Source organism: Megascapheus bottae, chromosome 32 (genome assembly GCF_031878675.1).
Source record: "Megascapheus bottae isolate mThoBot1 chromosome 32, mThoBot2.hap1, whole genome shotgun sequence".
Taxonomy (NCBI): domain Eukaryota; kingdom Metazoa; phylum Chordata; class Mammalia; order Rodentia; family Geomyidae; genus Megascapheus; species Megascapheus bottae.
In genome coordinates, this window is record NC_143540.1 from 2,608,888 (window position 1) to 2,631,660 (window position 22,773).

The following is a 22,773-nucleotide window of genomic DNA, read 5'->3' on the forward strand; positions in this document are numbered from 1 at the left end:
TGATGTCCTTTAGTTCTTCCTAAGCCACAGGAAGAAAGAAGAAGTCTTGAGTAGAACTAAAAAATAGCTCACCCAAAGGCCTCTCTTGCAAGAAAGCTCAAGGCAGGAAGAAATTTTCAAGATTGAGGATTGAGAGTCAGGAATTTGGCTCAAGGGCAATTTGTCTCAAGATTCTCTGTCCTTGGCAAAACACAGGCTGGCTTTGTGCTAGGTCTACCTTTGAATGGAGGCAGGTTAATGTTGCTTTGTGTTTCCAATACTTCTGAGCACAGAAAGACTAAGGGACCTTTTATTTATTTATTTGGTGCCACTCGGTTTTGTTTTTTGCCCAAAGCTAACACTTTTGTTGAAAAGGTTGAAAGTGAACTCAACCCCAAAGCTGCAAGAAAGCCATGTGCAAAGGAGAAGTGTGGGAGAATGATGTGTGAGCATGTTCCGGGCTGCTGCAAGGGGAGAAGACATGGAGCAGTTCCATGGTCCCATTTTGTGCTGTCAACCAGACTCTATCTGCTACAATGTTATTTCCCCCTCCAAAACATTTTCTCAGCCAGGCAAGGGCAGCTCACGCCTGTCATCCTAGCTACTCAGGAGGCTGAGGTCTGAGGATTAAGGTAGTTCAAAACCAGCCACAGTAGGGAAAGTTCGTGAGGCTCCCATCTTCAATGCACCTGCAGAAAACCACAAGTGGATCTGTGGTAGAATACTAGCTTTGAAGTAAAAGAGTCCAGGGACAGCACCCTGGGCTCTGACTGAGTTCAAGCCCCACGACCAACAATCAAATCAAATCAAATCTTGGGCCAGCCAGCAGTGGTACATTCCTATACGCCTAACTACTCAGAGGGCGGAGATCTGAGGATTGTGGTTCAAAGTCCACCTCACCCAGACAAGAAAGTCTGTGAGACTTTTATTTCCAATTAACTATAAATTAAAAAAAAAAAAAGCTAGAAGTGGCGCTATGGATCAAGTGGTAGAGTGCCAACCTTGAGCAAAAAAAAAAAAAAAAGCTCAGGAACAGCACCCAGGCTCTGGATTCAAGCCCCAGGATGGACAGACAGACAGACACATGCACGCATGCACATCTTCTCAATAGCATATCAAATATCCAATGAGATCCATCTCCTTCCTTTTGTTTTCCAGAACCTCATACTGTGTCCCCATCCTTCCCTTCTAAGCCTACACCTTTTTCCCCTCAGTGCCTCTGAATGCATGGCTGACCTGAGTCTCCCAGACTCTTGTGAGAAAGGCTTGCTTTTGCTTCTTTCCCCTTGAGAATCTACGGATGTGGCTTATGCATTCCCCACCCCCTACTAGTCTCTTGATTTTGCCTCTAACCCCCCCCACCCCCAATCCAGTCTGGTCTTTCCAAGCTCCTCTTGCACAGTTGCGTGTGGGCAGATGGGAGGAGCGGAGCAGGCCCCAGCGGTACCCGATTTAGCTGTGGGGAGGAGGATGGTAAAGGCTGGCCGCACGCCCGTGTGAGGAAGGGTGCAGATAGATGAAAATATCTTACCCTGCTTGACAGATGTGCGAAGGAGGTATGGCATCTTTGTGATTCTTTTTCTTCCTCACCTCCAGCCACTGCACAGAGGAGACACAGCCTGATAAAACAATCTCAATAGATGGGTCTGTTCATCAGATGGCTTGCCTTTTTAGGTAACAACAGCAAAGCCACAGTGTCAGAGAGACTGGAATTTTCCATCTTTTGGAGGTAGTGTCTGGGTCTGTCCTTTCTATATGACCGCACTGTAGCCAAGTACAAGGTAACCCTGCCTCCTCAGTCCCAAAGATGAAGTCTTGAAATGCTGTAAGCCTTTCTTCTGCCATCTTCGCTTGAACTCTGGGCTCAGGTGCTGTTCCTCTGCTCTTCAGCTCAAGGCTCGCACTCTACCACTTGAGCCACAGCACCACTTCCAGTTTTCTGGTGGTTCACTGGCCATAAGAATCTCACGGGCTTTCCTGCCCCAGCCGGCTCTGAACCACTGTCCTCAGATCTCAGCTTCCTGATCAAATTGGCTTTTGATATGCCAATAAGGGAAAGACATCTAAAAATGTTTCCTCACTTCTCCCTCCCCACCTTCCACCCTCTCTCTGCCATCCCGAAGCTTAAACTCAGGATCTGGTAAAGTCCCTGAGCTTTTTTTTTTTTTTTTTCTCAAGCACCTCAGCTCTGAGTTCAAGCCCTATGACGAGGGGGGGGAAGAAAAGCAACATAGGGTGATTTAAGTCCTAGATACTGTGAATGCAGCCTCTGACGGAATTACTACCTTCCAAGAAGGAGTCTTGATTTCCTGTTATTTTAATAGAGCAAGCTGCTTAAAGGCCTCAGTCAAATATAGCCAGATGGAAGCTTTGCCTCAGCAAGGGGAAAATGGGAAGTGGAGCCGTGGTTTCGGGTGGCATGGTTCTAGCACGGTGCCACCTGCTGGATGCAATGGAAAACGGCGATGTTCTGTATAACCAAGTGGTTCCCTTTACAGATAAAACACCAGCCATCCCAATCTTACATTGTTCAGGTCTAGAATGTTCTGTGACATTTGAAACTTTTCTTTTTCACACTGGGCTTTATTTCCTCTTCATTGTTTTTCTTACTCTTTCTCTCTTAAACACTAGCTTTGTCTCCATCGTACATATTCTAACTGAAGAATCACGTCTTGCCTGGGGACTGGTGGCTCACGTCTGTCATCCTTGCTACCCAGGGGGGCTAAGATCTGGGGATTATAGTTCAAAGCCAGCCTGGGCAGGGAAGTCTGTGAGACTCTTATCTCCAATTGACCACTAGAGAAACAGAAGTGGCACTGTGGGGTGAAGTGGTAGAATGCTGGACTTGAGTGGAAAAAAAATAAATTAAAAAGCTCAAGGACAGTGTCCAGGCCCTGAGTTCAAGCCCCATTTGCCAAGGTACCAATCCAGGACACACCTGCTGTGCCAGCCGGTCGGGACTGTGGCTCCTCGGCTGTGGGAGGGAGGAAGAGGGAAGAGTGTGCCCTGTGCTCCATCTCAGCGGGGGTAGTTCTTGGCCTGCCAGTTCCTTCCCGCTCACACACAGGTGCAGCTTCTCATTTCTCCTCTTCTTCCCTCCTCTTCCCCCTCCCCTCACTTCCCTCCCCTCTTCCTGTTTCCTCTCCCTTCCTTCCTTTCTCCCTTCTCCTCCTCTCCCTTCTCCTCCTCTCTTTCCCTTAGTTCCTCGCCCTGTCTCTCCCTCTTCCTTTCTTTCCCTGTCTCCATTTCTTCTCTCTCTTTCCCTGTCTTCCTCCCTCCCTCTCCCCTTTCCTCTCCCTCCGTTCAGGGTAGATGTAGTCCTGTCTCCTTCATTGCAGAGAAAGGGCAGGAACAAAAGGCCCCTTGTTAGGGCAGGCGGCTCTTAGGTGACATGCTTGGCACTTCCTGGGAAATCACCCTGTGTCCTCACCTCTGCCCCTTTTGGGGTCATTGCCCTCCCCCCAGGCCCCTCCCCCCAGAGCTATGCATCCAACTCCCCCAGGCTCTCAAGGTGGAGCTAGCAAGAGCAGGATCCTCTTCTCTGCTCCCCGCCTCCGGATTCGCTGACAGGGAACAAATGCTGACTGTTGTCCGGAGCCAAACAATGAGCTGCTTTCTCCCTGGACCCCCGTGACCTTTCCCCAGGAAGAGGCCATCCTGCCCAGTCAAGTCTGTGCCTCCATGGGGGATGTGTGGTAAACAGAGCAAGAAGGCCTTCATTGTTATCCAGAGCTGCTCTAGGCCCTGGGGTGTGCACCCAGGGGCCCTCGGTTGCTATAATCCAATTGCACTGTGGAAAGGGGCTACCTAAGAAAATAATCTACTCAGTTGGCCTTGGATTGGGTGACAGCCAGCGACTCACCAGTGTGGCCACCACGTGGCTGCTCATTCACCATGTGTGTCTTCTCCACACACCACGCCCCAGTTCATAGAGCCGCACAGTGATCCGGAGCCTGGCTCTGGGGATGCGCTGACCTTTCTCGCAGGCTCCGTTTGCTGTGAATGGCTGGAGGGCCTTGGAATACCACAGCACACTTGGCCGCACTGCCCTTGGCCTTGGTGAGGGCCTGCTGCCTCGCTGGGCCTTGCTCCTCTTTAACGGTGAGGTCAGACATTGGGTTCAGCCTTGATGGGTGCCATTAAAAGACAAGAGGTGATACAAATGAGCTTCAGAATTGCCTGCTCTGGGGACACCCCATTAAGCTGATTTTTCTGTGGGTAGTAGTCGAAAGCATCCCAACTCACATACAAACTCTTTTCCCAGCTGATCCAGGAGGGTCAGGCATAAAACAAGCTCTCCAGCAGACTATTTATTTGTTTTTGTCGGTCATGGGGCTTGAACTCTGGGCCTGGCTGTTGTGCCTGAGCTCTCCCAGGCTAGCGCTTGAGCACAGTATTTTGGTATTCTGGTGGTTCATTGGAGATAAGTGTCTCACAGACTCTGCTCAGGCAGGCTTTGAACCTTGATCCTCAGATCCCAGCCTCCCGAGTGGCTAGGATGACAGGGTGAGCCATGGGCACTCAGCAATATTCAGGCATTTAATATACACATACTTATTTTTTTTTCACTCTGAAAGATTTGGAACAGAGCTTCATCTACCCATCTGTCTATCTCTCCATCAACCTGTCCAGCTATCGTCCATCATCCATCCCTCTCGCTCTCTGTCCTTCCCTGGGGGACTTCTCCACAGGACCATTTGTGAGTGTGTCAGTGATGTGTCCCGGGTGCCCCGTGTGCTGGGAGGCCTGTGGCGGTGACTGGGCTGAGAACTGTGGGTTCTCTGACTCACAGCCTCTTCCTGTCAACGGTGGGCTCTCCTGGACACAGGGTTAGGAGGAAGTCCTGGAAGAAGCTTCCTCCAGAGCCAATGCCGGGGCCTCTGTAGGTGGGTAGGTGTGTGGCCATACTGCCACTGTGTACCAAAAGCATGCAGAATGATATCACTCACTTGGAAGTTTCTGCCAAGAGACAAGAAATGCCGGCTTGGTTGACAATGAGGACAGCCAGCGAGGTTAATGTTTTATGTATGTTAAAATCCAGCAGGGCCCAGGTGCTTGGCACCCTAGCTACTCATGGTTCAAAGCCAGCCCAGGCAGAAAAGTCTGGGATACTCTTACCTTCAATTAACTTCCCCAAAGCCAGAAGTGGTACTCTGGCTCACGTGCTAGCCTTGAACAACGATGCTCAGTGATGCTGCCCAGGCCCCAAGTTCAAGCCCCAGGATAGGGACCAAGAAAAAAAATCCATTAAGCTGTGCGCATACAAACTGTACACATATCTTGTATACCGGATTTGTACTTTCAATAGAAAAGATGAAAGAGAACAAAAAAGACCTTAATTTTTAAACCATCATTAAAAGAAACAAATAAAGGCAGTTATGTTGAATAATGATATTTTTAAAGATGTTAAATTTGTTATAATAGGAATGGTTCAGTTTTTTTTTTTTTTTTGCCAGTCCTGGGCTTGAGCTCAGGGCCTGAGCACTGTCCTTGGACTTTCTCAAGGCTAGAGCTCTACCACTTGAGCCCCTGTACCACTTCTGGCTTTTTTCTATGTATGTGGTACCGAGGAATCGAACCCAGGTCTTCATGCATGCTAGGCAAGCACTTTAACCACTAGGCCAAACTCCTGGCCCTGGTTCAGTTTTTTTTTTAATGTCTTTCTGATTGGAAGCTCTTCTCAATCTTAAATCAGTTTCAACTCCAGTTTCCATGAGCTCTGTCTAAGGATAATTTCCTGTAGATGATGCGCTGTGGTCATGTGTTTTCTGTGCTTCTATTTTGGGGTTTGGGGCTGCACTGGGGACTCAGTTCAGGGGCTCATACTTCCTGGGTGAGTACTGGGCCACCCGAGTCACATACTTTAGTATTTTGCCTCTTCTGGTTTGCTTTTTAGATAGATGCCTGGCCTGCAACCATGATCTTATCTCTACCTCCTGTGTAGCTGAGATTATGGTTGTGCCCCCATGTGCCTGGCCTCTGGGTTAAAGTTCAGATTCAAGTCTTGCAGCCTCAGCTTTCCCCTGTAGGTCACAAAGACTCAGGATGTTTCAAGGAAACAAACTGTGGGTGCTTTGAACTCAATGAAACTAAAGGGTCCAACCCAGAGCTGAAGCAGAAGTGGATGTCTGTTTGCCTGCTAGCCTGGGGAATATCAGGGTGGGTACTACTGAAAAATTCTGCTGGTGGAGGGCATCCTGAAGAAAAAGGCCGAGGAGAGCCTGGGAGACAGGCAGGTATCAGCTTGTTGCTTTGGGTCATCTGGGGAGTGGCATGGGATGCTTGCCGGCCCGGCAGCGCCCTCTGCTGACAGGATTTCCATCTCTGCTCTGCACAGAGGTAAGGCCGCCGCCCAGTGTTCTGAAAAATATGGAGAGTTCCATGCCCACTTTATTAGGAGAGATGAGCATTTAACTCAAAATGCCCCATACAAGCTAGGCAGGCGATTGACCACCGGGCTACATCTCTAGCCTCTGTAGCTTTTTGTTCCTTTCAGTACCAGATCCAAATCCTTACTCTGCATGTTGTGGTTTCTGTCCACCAGCCTGACCTTGATTCTTGTTTTCTGGCCAGCAATGCATTCAATCCACGGCCACTTTGACACCTCAGCTGAATTGGCCTCATCAGGCACAGCTTTCCAGAGCTTCCTGGCACCAGCAGATTTCCCCATTAGAGGTCCCTCTAGCCCCGCACAGCTATTTCCTTTCCAGCTGTGGGTACTTAGTTTGGAGTGTTTCTCCCTAGATCAGCAGCTTCAGGCAGGGACTCTCTGCCCTGCCTTCCTCCATCTCGTATTCCCAATATGTAACTCAAATATGGTTAAAATGAAGGAAACACAACTCTCAACTCCATACCTTAACTCCGTCCCCTCTTGTGAAAAAGCTGTCTGCTGGCTACAGCATCCTTCCAATTGCTCAGGATCCAACCTTGAAGCTTCCCGATTCCCTTCTTTTTTTCTTACCTCTGGATACCTAAAATATCATCAAAATGCATCAAGTCTAAATTCGAAATACGCCCAAATGTCTCACTCAAGCATTCTATGCTTCCCAGTAGACAAATGTCGCCCAATCTATTAGTTGTCTTCCTACTACTAACACTGTGAGTAACCTGATTTCTTTAAAACTGAGTTGAGCCAGGTACTGGTGGTTCATATCTGTAATCTCTAGCTACTCAGGAGTCTGACGTCTGAGGATTACAGTTCAAAGCCAGCCTGGGTAGGAAAGTCCATGAGACTCCAATCAACCACCAGAAAGCAGCGCTGTGGTTCCAAGCATTAATGTCCTAGCCTTGAACAAAAATAATTCAGCACAGTGCCCAGGCCCCGAGTTCAAGCCCCACAACTGACCAAAAATATAAAAAAATAAATATAAAAAAGGGCTGGGAGTCTGGCCTAGTGGTAGAGTGCTTGCCCAGCATGTGCAAAGACCTGGGTTTGATTCCTCAGTACCACATACATAGAAAAAAGCCAGAAGTGGTACAGAGGCTCAAGTGGTAGAGCTCTAGCCTTGAGAAAACCCAAGGACAGTGCTCAGGCCCTGAGCTCAAGCCCAGGATTGGAAAAAAAAAAAAGTAAGTCTCTTATCTCCAGTTAAACACATGCATGTGCACGTATGCGCACACACACACACACACACACACACACACACACACATCAGAAGTGCAGTTGTACCTCAAGTGGTAAAGAACTCGCCATGAGACAAAAAGTTCACAGAGAGTGCCCAGGCCCTGAGTTCAAGCCCTAGGACTCCTCCATAGCTCCCCCACCATCTTACCAAAAAAAAAAAAAAAACTGAAAAGGAGGAAAAGAGAACCTGTAGATTTATAATCTACCCATGCACCAAAATCATATAATGAACTTTCATTGGATTCTGATTCAAATTGAAAAAAAAGACAATTTAGAGATTTTAACTTGATATTAAGGAACTATTACATTTATTTATTTATAATTCCCATAGCCCAGGCTGGTCTCAACTTGAAATCCTCCTGCCTTCGCCTCTTGAGTGTTGGTGTTACAGGCACACACAATTTTGTCAGTGGGTGGGACTTGAACTCAGGGCCTGGGCACTGTCCCCGAGCTTCTTTTGCTCAAGGCTAGCACTCTACCACTTGAGCCACAGCACTACTTTTGGCTTTTTCTGTGTGGTACTGAGGAATCGAACTCAGGGCTTCATGCAAGCTAGGCGAGCACACTACCACTAAGCCACATTGTCAGCCAGGCATGCACAATTTGATTATTAATTTTTTTTAAAGAAACATCATTTATTGATCCAAAAAACAGTTTAAAGAAATTGGGAAAAGGTTTTCATGGTACAATTTTGAGGGCAAAGTGGAAGAAATGAAATTAAAAGCACCATGGAAAACCATAGCAAAATCACAGAGAGGCACATAAGTTCATATTGATGGAAGATACTAAAACTTATACATAAAGGAAAACCCAAATTGTGATCATTATTTCTAACAGTAAAGAAAAGCCATACAGGAATTTGATATTTATGAGAAGTTACGTAAGGACAGGGCTCACACGTCAATACATCATAACAAAGATCACAGTATGTATGTGGCATGTGCTCTGTACTGTTCTTCATACTACTTTGAATAGGCTTTGAAATGGTCCACGTGGCCAAAGTGAGCCATGTTTAAGTCTCAAATGACATAGAGGCTCACAGAAGACTGTGACTGTGGTATGTGCTGAGGGAGGAGTCAAGTAAAGTGTTTCTCACCATTATCCATGACAATATGTCCCACTGCTCAAGCGATGAGCCAAAGGGTGATTATTAATTTTTAAGGCTTGATGAGCTACCACCCACCAGTCTCTCACTTCCCCTCTGTGACTAATTATACCCATTTGAATCCAGATGATCAGTTAAAGTTAGGAACCTAGATCTGATAACAGGACAGATTTTTTTCCCCCTCATGTGAACAATTACTAACTGAAAATAGCCTGACAGTAGAATTTCACTCCCTACTCAAACACAAAGCAAGGTTAAAAACTTTGAAACTGGTTTTCTAGGGCATTATCCTCAGTGATGAGAGAACTGGGAGTGAGGTAAAACAGAGTCTAAAGGTATCCTCCTCCCTCAGGCCTGCTGCAGAGCTATCCCAAGCCCCGGGCTGGAATCCTGACCGTAACGTCGTCAAAGTCACCACAAAATGTAAATAATAAGGTCCTTTTCGGGATGGGGACACTAAAAACAAAATTGTCTGTGGGAAGTCAGTGACAAGCTTTCAATATATATATATATATATATATATTTTTTTTTTTTCTGTTGGTCAGGGGGCTTGAACTCTGGGCCTTGAACACTGTCCCTGAGCTCTTTCACTCAAGGCTAGCACTCTATCACTTAAGAGCCGCAGCACTATTTCTGGTTTCCTGGTGATTCATTGGAGATAAAGCGTCTCCCAGATTTTCCTGCCAGAGCTAGCTCTGAACCTCATTCCTCAGATCTCAGCCTTCTGAGTAGCCAGGATTCCAGGCGTGAGCCACCTATACCTTGCTCTTTCAACATTTTTTGTTGTTGTTGCCATTCCTGTGCCTTGAGCTCAGGGCCTTGGGCTTTCTCAAGGTTAGAGCTCTACCACTTGAGCCTCAGTACCACTTTTGGCTTTTTTTCTATGTATGTGGTACTGAGAAATTGAACCCGGGTCTTTGTGCCCTAGGCCAAACTCCTTCAACATTTCAAATGCAATCTCTTGGTTGAGTGGAACTGAATACTTGCAAGAAACTATTTCACTCTACTGTGCACAGGATTGGTCTCAGTCCAAACACCCAACTTCTAGAAGTGATTTATGTCTCCTATTCCATGTCTTGAAATACCATAATCCATTGGTGCTCACACATGTAAGCAGGTGCCAGGAAATGTAAACAAGAAAACAGAAAATGCCAAACGATACATGTAACAAAGCTGTGATGCTCACCGAGGGAAGAGAGACATTTACAGAGAGACTTCAGGTAGGAATAAGCTATTTTAATCAAGCAGAAAACAAAATTTGTATTCATTATTTCTAAAAATAAAATTAGACTTTTCCAACCCTTAACACATCTGCATTTAATAATATCTTCTAACGTGGCAAATGACACTATATCTTGTACAGCATACAGTATGTTCACTGCTTACACTTACTTTAGTTCTACTTGATCATTATATACTCAATGCAGACTTAAAACATCACTCATAGAAGTTTCACAATTAACAAATGAACAGAAAAAAAAATGTGACCAGGTTGTCTTAAAATGGCTCTGCTATAAATTGTATAGAATATACAGATTACAAAGTCAAGTATTTATTTTTTTTATCAAAATATACACCCCTCCTGAAACTAACACAAACTATCAACATTTTAAATGAAGAATACAATTGTAGAAAATATTTGCAAAATTATTTTTTTCATGTATAAATATTCTGCCATATTTACTTTGGTCTAGAATTATCAGCATACAAGTCCACTTAAAAAATATCCACATATAAGGGGTGTGAGACTCACTACATAGAATTTTATATTTGTAGTTAAATCAAAAATAACTAAAATACATATTTGATAATCCTAACTGCGATCAAACAAATGAGTGGATCACAAGATTATCTAATTTGATTTTCCTAATGATCCAAGGTGATTTTTCATAAGCCCTTTTCACTATGTCCTTAACAAACCCAAGCAGATACTTCGGGCATACATATATACAAGGTATCATGTTGAATGCGCTTGCATTTTCCCCCACTTTTCGCTACTATATAATACTGCACGTAAGTGAAAGTAGATGAACAGAAGACAGATGTGAGTACAATACTGGGGGTTACTTAACAGCAAAGTTCTACAGTATAAAAGGTCAACTTGAATCGTGTCCTTCCCTTTCTGGGTCTTTCTGTGGTTTTTCTGCCCACCCCGGTCTCCATGCAAAGTCTTCTTGACCGAGCAATCACATTGTGGTTGGGAGCAATCGAAGTCCTCTGAGCAACTCTGTTACGGGCGCCCTTCCCTCTTCCTGTTCTACCCATTCCATCTCTTGAATGCGGTGAACTCGGATGATGCTGACAAAAGGCGGAGGGGAATCCCTTTCCTTCTTCGTCCTGCCATTCCCGCGGGGAGGAGCTTGCACTTCAGTCCCGACGACAGAGTCTCCGTAGGGCAATTCGAGTTTTTGAGCCAGCATCAGTCGTGCGGGTCGGTGGAAGAGCCCATCAGAACACGTTAGGATTTTAAATTAATTGTAAAATTTTACTGAGGGGGAGGAGGTCGGACGTCTGCAAATGTGAAGACAAAACATCTGGCTTTGTTGATAGATTTCTAAGGCGGGGGTTGGAGGCCCTCCCCACCTGTGGTGCAAGGAAGACGGTTACTAGTTCTTGTCCTGCTGTCCTTCTGTCCGTCCAAGACACATGGGCCGCACAGTCCCCGGGAGGCTTAGTAGTGATAAGGAATGGGCTGTCAGCATTGCAGGGGTGTCTGGAGCGACGGGAAGGGGGGGTGTCGGGTTTACCCGAACCCTCGAGTCTGTCTGGAAGACTGCAGAATTGTGGAAGTGTGCACCCTTCTTTACTCTTGGAGGCGCAGGTAAAAGTCCGGGAAGGCGTTCTCCCACCGGCCGGGCATGGCCTGCGTTTCCTGGGATCTGAGTAGCGAGGCTCTCCCGGCAGCCCAGCCGGGTCGGCAGCCGGGTCGCCGGGACGCACGCGCTCTGAAGCCACACGCCGAGAGCTCCCTGGACTTTGTTACACCCGTTCTCATCGCAGATCTATTTGCTCAGTCAGTTCAAGTCTCCACAGTTGACAGTTATAGATTCATATGCGTGTATCTTTACAGGGTTTATGCGGCAGAAAAATACGGTTCAAGGCGGTGGATGGACGTCCCACTCTGCTCACCTACGCTCCATCTAGTGGAAGTCAGATGCCGCGGAAGCTGGACGGGAGTAAATGCTGTCGTAGCCCACCTACCGTTCAGCTTGACGTACTTCAGAGACCCGGCACGTCCGCGCCTGGCTCGGAAGGCGAAGGTCCGCACCGGGCCACCCTCCTCTCCTCCCCCTCCTCTCCTCCCCCTCCTCTCCTCCCTCTCCCGCCCATCCCCCAGCCGAGAACTGGGCTAGCTTTCCCGAGCTGCTGGCCATGCCGGCCGCCCAACCGAGGTGTCGGGATCCTTTCTTCCCGAGACTCAAAAAAAGAGAGAGAGAAAAGAGAGCCCTGAAACCTATTCACTCCTTCACGACGATTAGACAAACAGAGCAAAACCGCGCCGAAGGAAAAGGACGCACAAGACAGAAACCGAGACCTAAAAACAAACCAACGGAGGGACGCCGCCCCCCCCCGCCGCCCCCCTCCTCGCCCCGCCGCGCCCCCCACCTCGCCCCGCCTCGCCCCCGCCTTCTCAGCACGGGGTCCGGGCGCCGTCGCCCGGGTCGCGGTGCCCCGGGCTCTCGCGGGGGTCGGGGTCGCCCGTCCGCTCCGTCCGGGCCGGGGTCTTGAACAGGTGCTTCTTCTGGTGCATCCCGAGCGCCGCGGCCGTCTTGCAGATCTTGGGGCACTGGAAGCAGGCGAAGCCCTTGCCGTCGTGCTCGCGCACGTGCCTCCGCTCGTGGTTCCTCTTGGTGGAGAGGTACAGGAAGCCCTGGAGGCAGAACTGGCAGTGGTAGCGCTTCTCCCCGGTGTGGATGCGCTCGTGGATCTTGAGCGTCTCGTTCAGGGTGAAGGCCTTGCTGCAGTACCGGCAGATGAACTCCTTCAGGCCCAGGTGGATGCGCTCGTGCTTCTGCAGGTTGCCCTGGATGGAGAAGCGGCGCCCGCACGTCTGGCACGCGTACGGCTTCTCGCCGGTGTGGCAGCGCATGTGCATCCGGAGCGTCGAGGGGCTCTGGAAGGGCTTGGCGCACAGCTCGCAGACGTGCGGCCTGGGGGCGAGGTGCTGGTGGGCCCGGCCCTGGCCGCCCGCCTCGGCCGCGCGGCCCCCGTGGCACAGCTCGCACTGCAGCCGGGGCATCTCCTGGCTCTCCGCGTCCTCGGGCGCCCGCTCCGGGGCGCGCTGGCCCGGCGCGCGGTCCAGCTCCGCTGGGGACCTGCACCGGCCGCCGCCGCCCGAGCTCCTGGGCGCGGGCTCCTTCCTCCAGGTGATTTTCCTCATTTTCCTCAGCTGTCTGGACTTCTTCTTGGGCTTGTAGTTGTAGTAGGGGCGCCACGGCTTGTCGGTGGAGTCGTGGTCGCTGGCGGCGTCCTCGAAGGCCTCGCCGGCGTCCGCGCCCTCGGCGTGGCCCGGCCCCGGGGGGCTGTCCCCGCGCTCTGGCGCCTCGGGCCTGGGCCGCCTTCCCCGTCGGCAGAACAGCTTGGACCCGAGGATGTGCCGCTTCACGATGGCCTCGCTCCCGATCCTCACGGTGATCTGGCAGAGGGGGGCCACGCTGCTGTCCGCGGAGGCCCCGGGCAGCGCGGGCTTGGCGATGTACGTCTCGGTTTTGCCGGTCTTGGCCCCGGGCTCCGCGGCTGCGCCCTGGGCCCCGCCGGGGTCCGCCTGGCCCCCCGGCGCGCCCTCGGCCGGCTCCGCCCTGCTGGACGGAGGGCTTTTTTTCTTCTCCCTGGGGACTTTGGGTCGGCCGGCGGGTCGGGTCCCCCTCTCCAGCTCGGCCCTGCTGGCGTCCTCCGGGGGCTGGCTGGCCGCGGGCTCCGAGGGGACGGCGGGGCCGCCGCGGGCCACGGCCGCCGCGGCCGTGCCGTGCGTGATCACCGAGGAGAACTGGCGGCCGTGCACGATGACGGAGGGCGCCGGGGCCCCGTAGCTGATCACCGACGCCGGCTTCTCCCGCGGGTCGAGGCCCGCGGCCTCTTCTTCCGCGGGAGGCACGGGCTCCTCCCCTGGGTGGCCGGGGCCGCGGGGGTCCGCCGCGGACGTGTCCCCTCCCCGTGCGGGCCCCTCCCGCTGCGGCCCGGCCGGGGAGGCGGCCGGGCCCCGGCCCGCGGGTGTCCCCAGCGCCGCGCCCAGGGCGCCGGCCTTGCCCCCCGCGTCCTGCGGCGCCGCCTCGGGGGCCGCCTCGGGGGCCGGCCCGGCTCCCCCGCTGCCCTCGTAGGGGGCGCAGCGGAAGCCCTTCAGGGGGGCGCGCTTGCACTTCATGGGCAGGAGCCGGTAGAGCTTGTACGGGTAGACGGCCGGCTTCAGGCCCCCGTTGGCGGTCTTCTTGCTGATGGAGAGCCGGTGGTCGATGGCGTGGAAGGACTTCTGGTGGTTCTTCAGGATGTAGTAGGTCATGAAGGTCTCCAGACAGAAGATGCACTGGTAGCGCCTCTCGCCCGTGTGCCAGATCTCGTGCCGCGTCCTGTACTCGGCCAGCGCGAACACTTTGTTGCAGTAGTGGCACGGGTAGGTCCTCCTCCACGAGTGCACGTTCGCGTGTCTGCGCAGGCTGGACAGCGTCACGTAGCTCCGCTTGCACACCGCGCAGCTGTACAGCATCTGCCCGTCCACGAACTTCACCAGGTGGTCTGCCTCTGGCAGGGCGCCGCCCGGCCCGGCCAGCTCCCTGGGCCTGCGCTGGCCTAGCAGGGTTTCCGGGGCCGGGAAGGACCCCCCGTTTTGCCCTATCGTGGGGTACTTTTCTAGAAAGCTCGCGTCCTCCCCGGCGGCGGGCAGCGGCCCGGCCCTCATGCAGATCCGCTCGTGGCGGTCCAGGCGGTTGAGCGTGGTGAACTGCTTGTTGCAGTGCTTGCACACGAGGGGCTCCTGCGTGGGCCTGTGCAGCTGCATGTGGGCGCTGAGCAGGGCGCTGCTGTCGAAGGACTGGGCACAGCAGCTGCAGTTGTAGACGAGAGGCGGGACCTGGGCCGCCGGTGGCCCGGCGCGGTCAGGAAGGGGCCGCGCGGCCGCGGTGCCATCTTCCCGGGCTGGAGGGCCGTCTTCTTGGTCGGGAGGCTTGGCTTGCGGGAGGGCTGCAGCGGGCGGCGGGCTTCTTTCCCGATGGGCCTGTGGTGGGCCGGTCACTGGAGGGGCTGCGCGGTCTTCGGGGGCGGGGGCGGGGTCCTGGGGTGTGGACAGGGTCTTTGGCTTCGGGCATGTGCCGGGCTGGGCGGCGGGGCCGACCTGGAGGTCCCCGCCCGCCTTGTCCGGGGAGGCGCGGCCCTGCTCCCTGGAGGCCTGACCCCGGTAGGGCTCGGGGATGGAGGACACGGCGTACGAGTGCTCGGCCAGCGTGCGCACGGGCTCGGCCTCGTGGCACACGTCTGTGCGCTCCAGGCACAGGCCGGCCGTTCTCACCGAGTCGGACATTTTCTTGAAGCTGGCCCTCAGGTCCAGGGGGGAAAACATGCTATTGCTGTTCTCTGTCTCGATGATGGAGAACGCGTTGGTGATCCTCGGCCCGTTCATGGTGGCCGGCTCTTCCGGCCGCCTCTCGTTCTTCTCCTCCTTAACGGCGCCCTTCTCGGTGATACAGAACACGTACGGGCTGGGGGAGCCGGCAAAGCTGCGGTCACTGAGGTCCTCCAGGAAGGCGATGCCCAGCTTTCTCCCGGCCGCTGCCAGGTCTGTGACCGTCTCCTGGGTCCTGACCACCACCGTGGAGCTGTAGATGTAATTGAGGATCTCTGTAAACACTTCAGCTTTGAGGTCATCCAGCTCCAGGACGTGGCTGGAGATACAGATGGTGTGGCTCCAGAAGATGTTCTTGAAATACAAGCTGGAGGCGGCCAGGACATTGCTGTGGGCTTTGAACTTGGTGTCTTCCACGATGATGGTGACATCGCACAAAATGCCCCGGATGCGCTGCTCGTTCAGGATGGAGAGCACTGTGTCGCTGTGCAAGTCGTCCTTGAGGTCCCTGGAAAGGGACATGACTGTCATCTGAAACGAGAGGAGAGACATGGTCAGGGTCCCTTCCACCAGGGGCTTCCTTCCTTCCAGGCTATTGGCGAGGGCAGAGAAGATCGTTCGTCCGGGGTGGTGGGGACAAGAGAACTCAGGTCTCTTCCATTGGTTCTTCCCGAGACTCGGAGCCAACTTTAGAAGCTAAAACTGTTGTCCTCACCCGGGAGCTGCTTCTCCTGCCACGGCTCGCTTTCCCCTGCACTCTCCAAAGCTGTGGAGAGATAACGCACAGGCTCCCAACTCGGGGGTCGGGGAGGGGTTTGCTGCCCCAAATGGGAAGGGTCTCCCCATCCCTCAGGGCTGCTGCTCCTGGTCCCTCCCCATGCCTCCTATTTGTATCCTATTTTTCTTGTATTTTTTGTATTTATTTTTCTTCACTTTTGGGGAGTGTGAGGGGGGTGGAACCCGAGGCCTTGCACCTGCTAGGCAAAGCTCTACCAGGAAAAGGCAGACCTTGCCCTCCTGTCTTCACCATGGCCCTGATGATCACAGCCAAACGTAGAACCGAAAGGTAAGTTTTATAAGTTTCCCTTAAGTGGCATGTCAGACACGTGAGAAGCAGCTAGCATGGCAGAGGGCTGTAACTCATGGAGATCCACAGTCACCCAGGTGGACTGCTGGGGACACCCCGTTCTCCACACTAGAGGCCCTGGAGCGGCCGGTCCCACGCCATGTCTGAGGCCTCCTCACTGCAGCTTTTCAAAACCCCCTCTGTGAGGTACTGAGATGAGAGAGAAAGGAGTTGGAGGGGGCCTTCCATGGGTGGCAGATAGAACAGGGAACCAGGTAAATAAGCAACTCACAGGATGAAAGGTGCTCTCGTTTCAGAGGTGTTGGTCAGGCATGGAGGGGAGGACATGGCGCGGGAGCAGCTTGCCCCATGGTGGCCAGGAAGGGAGATGAGGACATGCCTACATCCACCACTTCTCTGTTTTCAGCCCTTGTATTCCGCCAGGGCCCCCAGCTTGTGGGACAGCGCAGCCCTCCTTCAGGGCAGTCTCCCTGCTTGGTTATTCCCCTCTGAACGCTGACACTCCCAGAAGGGATGTGTGCTGTGCTCATCTCGAAGAAGCAACTTCAACATTTCTTCAACTTGACAAGATGAAACTGTCACATTCTACACACACACACACACACACACACACACACACACACACACACACACACACACGGAGTAGTTGGGACATCATCTTGTTCTTTCCATACTGTGAGCCTGGGCCAGAACCCTCATGGACTCCTCCAGTTTGAATGACCAAGGCAGCAGCTTTAGGAACATGCGGTGCTCAGTGACAGCTGCAACGTGAACGCCTGACCGTAGTGCATGTCCTCTCACAGCTCCTCCCTGCCATTATGAATGAAACCACCCAGTGTCCACAGATGGACTTTCCACTGTCCTGGGCATATGGTCTCTGGAAAGCTACAGGTTCTGCTAGACTAAAACTGCCAGTGGTGCTTTCTTCCCAGCTCTAGAGGCAGTATAGCATTTCTTTCTTCTTCTTCTTCTTCTTTTTTTTTTTTTTTTTGCCAGTCCTGGCCTTGAGCTCAGGGCCTGAGCACTGTCCTTGGACTTTCTCAAGGCTAGGGCTCTACCACTTGAGCCTCAGCACCAGTTCCAGCTTTTTCTATGTATGTGGTACTGAAGAATTGAACCCGGGTCTTTGTGAATGCAAGGCAAGCACTCTACCACTAGGCCAAACTCCCGGCCTGAGTACAGCATTTCTTGCAAGGCCTTTAGTCTGTTGGAAAGGCCAGACAGCCACACAAAAGAACTTCTTTGTACCTTTCTCTAAAGTTGCTATTATAAGCTGGCCCATTATACTATTTAGCGTCTTTTACCCAAGCATCCGTCTGATGAGTTCTTGTATCACATTCGGCCAGAGGAAAGGATTACCTCTCCACTCACAGACCCTTCAGTTCAGACCAAGAGGACAAGGCACTCGCCACATTTCCCTAACTGTCATCCACTGTTGTAGCCATTCGTAGTGTGGTTCCTGGTGTGGCTGTCTCTCATTTTCTTTATCTTATGGTGGGGTGGATATTTACATTTTTATCCTAAGGCTTTAAAAATGTTTATTGAATGGTAGAAAGGCAGTTTTCCTTGGGATAAATGCTTACCCTGACCCCGTATTTGGGGAAAGGAAGGATGTCCAAACACTGTCTCTCCCTGGAAACCTTTAACGCCGTTCAGTTACAGATTTCCCCCTCTCTCCACTCGCACAGGTGGGGTGAGGCCTGGATCCTTGTACCTCAACTTGCTCTTGAAAAGGCACACGAACAAACAGAAGCGTCTTCTTTACCACCTGGTCCCAGGAGGTTTTTGATCAACCAGCCAGAAGCAGGCCTAGCCATGGGGATTCCAAAACTGCCCTCAGAGGCTTCTGGGGACTTGAGGAAAACACTCAATCAGGCCTGCAGGGGGCAGGTCAGGGTGCTGGGGGCGTGGCTCAGGAGAGGCAGGGCTTGGGAATGGTAGGTCAGCCAGGCCCTTCTGTAAGAGCCCAGATGGGTAGGGTAGAACTCCACTCTAGACAGCAACAGAGGGAGGAAAGGGAATCCAGACACACAAAAAAAGGAAGGCAGAGTTTCAAGCCCTGGAGAAGTTTATCATCTTGGAGTCAATACAGTGACTTCAACTAAATACAAACTGGTAGAGGCAAACTGTCAAGGCGGTGAAACCTGTTAAAAAATGCCATTTGGTGACTAAAACAAACTTAACACCCAATCAGTCCTACAAGGGGGAAGTTTCCCTGGGCATTCCCACACACGTGGACTATCTATATCCAGCCAAACCTCCCCTCATCACCTCCTGCTTCTTAGAATACCTTCAACATGTTTCACTGTTCTGTTTTCATAGGCGCCAATAAACTACCTCGACCATGTTCGTTCTCATTCCTTCCCCCAGTCACCAGTTCCACTGCCACCCCCACCACGAGAACCAGCTCTTCTTTCCTGCCATCCATTTTCTTTTTCAGCATGTTCACTGCGGTATTACAGACATGTGTATGTTACATATTGCTCAGCCCTCCGTATTGCTCTTTCCTGCTTAAGAGCTCTCCACACACCCTCCACTGTCTAACAGTGCACTTGTCCTAAATCACCCCCACTACGGGTGACAGGGCATATTTCATTCCCAAAGGTTTTGTTCGAAAACCTGGCTAACCATTGATGAGCTGCTCTAGAATTTGGAAATCAGCACAGGAAAACCAGGAGGACCTGGCATTACCGGGGTTGCTGCCTGTCTGACGAGGGCGGGCACCAGATACCAGCAGGCTTCTCTGTAGCAGGGCAACCACTGCTTCAGCAGGCTCAGTAGGTAACCAGCCAGGACAGGAAGTGAGGGGACCCTGGCCAGAAGCCATCCTGGACACACCGTTGGACTGTCCCCAGATGAAAACTGCGATGTCGTTCTCACTCAGACCCACTCTCTCCCATACTAACAAACGTTCAAGCAACGTTTTCTGCCACTTTTCTTCACGGAGGGTTACTTAAAACAGAAGCCTTAGGAATAACCAAGTACGGAAAGCCCAGACTTCAGAAATAAGAAAAAAAGAAAAACTTAACTTTTGAAAGATTTAATTTACATGCTACTTTCTAGAATGTTCTCCCAAAAGGAAGTTTTGTGCAATAAATTCACTATTCTTAGTATGATCGAGATGGGAAAGGTACGCATGAAAAAGAATAATGAAAATCTTCTAGATGAGAAAACTGTAGTGAGCCAGTAACTTAAAACAAATAGGAATAAAATAACAACAACAACAAATAGGTAGCCTGGCACTGGTGGCTCATGCTTGTAATCCTAGCTATGCAGGAGTCTCAGAACTGGGGATTGTGGTTCAAAGCCAGCCTGGGCAGGAAAGTACAGGAGACTCTTATCCCCGTTAACCACCAGAAAACTAGAAGTGGAGTTTTGGCTCAACATGGTAGAGCAGCAGCCTACCACGAAGAGCTCAGGGACAGAACCCAGGTCCTGAGTTCAAGCTCCATAACCACCAAACAAACAAACAAAGCCCCCACAAATACGGCTGATAACCAGTAAGAACATACTCACGAAAATTCTTACTGGGCCGTCTCCAGGAAATTATTTTATTTTACTCAATAGGATAAGTTGTAGGTAGGCCTGAAAGGACTAAAGAGAAAGCGAATGTAAGCATGGCAAACCCGAAGCAGAAATCCCAGAGGGAAATGAGAGCACTGATGAGGAGACGTGGGTGTTCATGCCGAGGCGGTGTACCCTCAGCCACCGCCTGGACACATCCACGCGACCGCCGTTCCCACTCCAACCTTGAAGCCATGTCTCTGGAGCTTGGGCATGGGAAGGCAGGAAGAACCGGGATGCTAGCTGTCATCCACCGGTGAGAGTCGCTCTCTGGTTTGTACAGGAGCTATCGCTGCTGCCATCCTTATTTTCTAGGTCTCGGGACTAGCTGGGTCACAGCTGGCTATTTGTCCGTAGGCTTCTGGCCATTTGCCCACTCAGCCCTCTCCTCTTCCTCCCCCTCCCCCCTCTTCCTCCTCCTCCTCCACCTCCTCCTCTGCTCCCTCTCTGGGACACTGCGGTTAGATAGGCCTGTGGTTCACTCTGTCTGGATCAGAATTGGAAAACGGGGAGATAATTTTTTTTTTTTGCCAATGATCTGACCGGTACTTCTCGCCTAAGTCTTCTTCCCCTCTGATTAGATGAGGCAGCCTTACTGAGCTACACGGAAATATAAAAATTTAACAGTCGCCACATAAATGCTGTGTATTCATTCTGTGCGCCTTTGTAGGGCTTCGTAATGAAATCTGGTGTTTTGTTTTTTTTTTTTTCATCAGGAAATCTTGAGGCCATGGCAGAGGAGTGTGCCCCGCCCTACGCTCTAGGGCCCAAAGGAACCTTGTTTTTCTAAATCCTCTGATCAGAGGAGTAGGCCAAGTGCCCTCTTCCCCGGCATTTATCTGTCCACTCGGTTCCTAAGATAAACAATAAAGGTGAACTGACGGAACGACTTTCCCCTCTCTGCTGCAAGCCGTCTTCTATAAAAAGAAACTTTGATAAACCCTAACTAAAAAAAGAACGCGCTGTGTTAGGATACTGACCTGCAGTCCTGCAGAAGCCCAATCTGCAGCCCCTATCAGGCCCGTGTGGGGCCTGCATGGATCCCCAAGTCCCCGTGCAAGTTTGCTGACAAAGGACGTCTGGCTGCGGGAGACAGCTCTGCCATCCCACACACAAACCCCGCAGCACATTTGCTCAGTCATATGGGGCGTCTACGTCAGACCTCACGTGATTGGAGGTATTAGAAACAGACACGTCAGATCTCGAAAACAGATTACAAAACAGAAGCCCTTCAGAGATCTGAGCTGTGTCTGTGGAAAGGAAAAATCCTCTTGATTTTGTAGTCTAGAGGCAGCACCCCCCGGCCCCCCAGGGGCACAGATGGGTTGCAGTTGTACGACTTTCTGGCATCTAAGCCATCAGACTTTGAGGTGGCACGGTGTCACCAGTGGAGTTGTGTGTTGGTTTTTTAATGGAGTCCGGCTGCTGTGGGAAGAGGCTGGCTGGACCAGCTCACCCAGGGTCAGGGAAAAGGTGAAAGCTGGTCTCCAGCTAGCAGCGGGGTGTGTGGACTGTGAGAACCAAGACCGTCAGAGTCATGAACAATGCAGCCCGTGTTTTAGGTGGCTTGTTTGGAAAGAGGAAAGGGGAGGAGAGACCCAAGGTTTCTTTTCTTCTACTGGAAACTCAGCAGGATTTCAGGGTGGCCTGCCTTGCCCGGACACCTGCTTGCTCAGGAACCCCGTGGACACTCGTGCAGTCCTGGTCTCTCAATACGGGGCTGGGGGCGGGGGGGGGTCACTGCAAAGGCAGACCCCAGTGCCTCCTCCTCAGGCAACCAACCAATGGCAAGGCTCAAATGGCACGGGGACCTGCACTCACAGGTCAGGACTATGGCACCAGTGTATACAAACAAACTCCCCGCAGGAAGCTGTGACTTTGAAACTGGCCACCTTCAGGCTAGATCAGCGTTTGGGGACCGAAAGTCTGGCCAGGCCTGTATTTGTATCCCTAGCACACAAGGAAGTCTTCGTGGCTTACAAGGAAAGGGGTATGGTGTCTTTTTGCTTACGTCGGGGCTAATGTCAACAGTCCTTTCAAAGGTTAAAAGTGACACCCAGGTCTCCCACAAATTCAGCAAACTGGCATTTTGACCTAACCCACTTAGCAGGAAGAAAAGTTCGCAAATATGACAGCCACCGGCTGTGCGTGCACCCGCTCCCACGCCTGTGCCCTTAGCCAAGGTCACCAAACTAGTACGTGATGGAGCGGCCCATCCAAAGTCAGGCAGATGACTCAGAAACTATATTTCAGGCATAGTCTGGGCTATGTAGTGAGACCCTTTCACAAACACCCCCCCCCCCGCAAACCCTTCCATTTCAAGTTCAGGAATGCCAATATATAATGAACTGAGATTTCTTTTCTCTCTCTCTCCTTGGTTGTGGGTGGTGAAATGTGAAATACACATGAATTAGAAACCAAACTACGAAAAGCTCGGACAACATCGCCACTGCCTACTCCCCACCGTGTAGCTGCCAAGACCAGAGGCTGGACTCAAGCAGGGCTGTCATGTACAGGGCATGGTCAGCTGAGAGCAGCCTCTGCCCTGTGAGGTGGGCCTGTGCCTTCCAGCAGAAGGCCAAAGATACCACGTGGCCTACTCGAGGTGGCTCTGAAGTGAACACTGAAGAGAAATTCAGTACTTTACGTAGAGTACTTTAGATTCATTGCAAATTCGAAAGCACTCTATGACACACAGTAATCCTATCTACTCAGGAGTCTGATCTAAAGCCTGACCTTGGGGTCAGGTGGTCTTCCTCTGTCACGACCTTGAGTCAGTTTCTCCATCTGCCACATGGCGTTCAGAACAGTGGTGTGTGGCCTACATGGCACTTTATTAATGCTTGAATCCAAGCCCTACA

The 22,773-nt window shown here is 51.5% G+C and overlaps 1 protein-coding gene across 6 annotated transcripts in view; it reads right to left on the reverse strand.

The window, feature by feature from the left end:
* Window positions 1-12,315: 12,315 nt before the first annotated feature.
* Window positions 12,316-22,773, reverse strand: part of Zbtb38 (zinc finger and BTB domain containing 38) — a 55,316-nt gene continuing 44,858 nt past the window's right edge. For 5 of the 6 annotated variants that reach the window (XM_090323150.1, XM_090323152.1, XM_090323149.1 and 2 more), the window contains one exon: window positions 12,316-15,792. In XM_090323150.1, the coding sequence (XP_090179276.1) occupies window positions 12,340-15,792 (3,453 nt within the window). In that variant the 3' untranslated portion in view covers window positions 12,316-12,339. Of the gene's footprint in view, window positions 15,793-20,892; window positions 21,001-22,773 lie in introns of those variants that run through there. The other variant, XM_090323154.1, reaches the window with a different exon arrangement.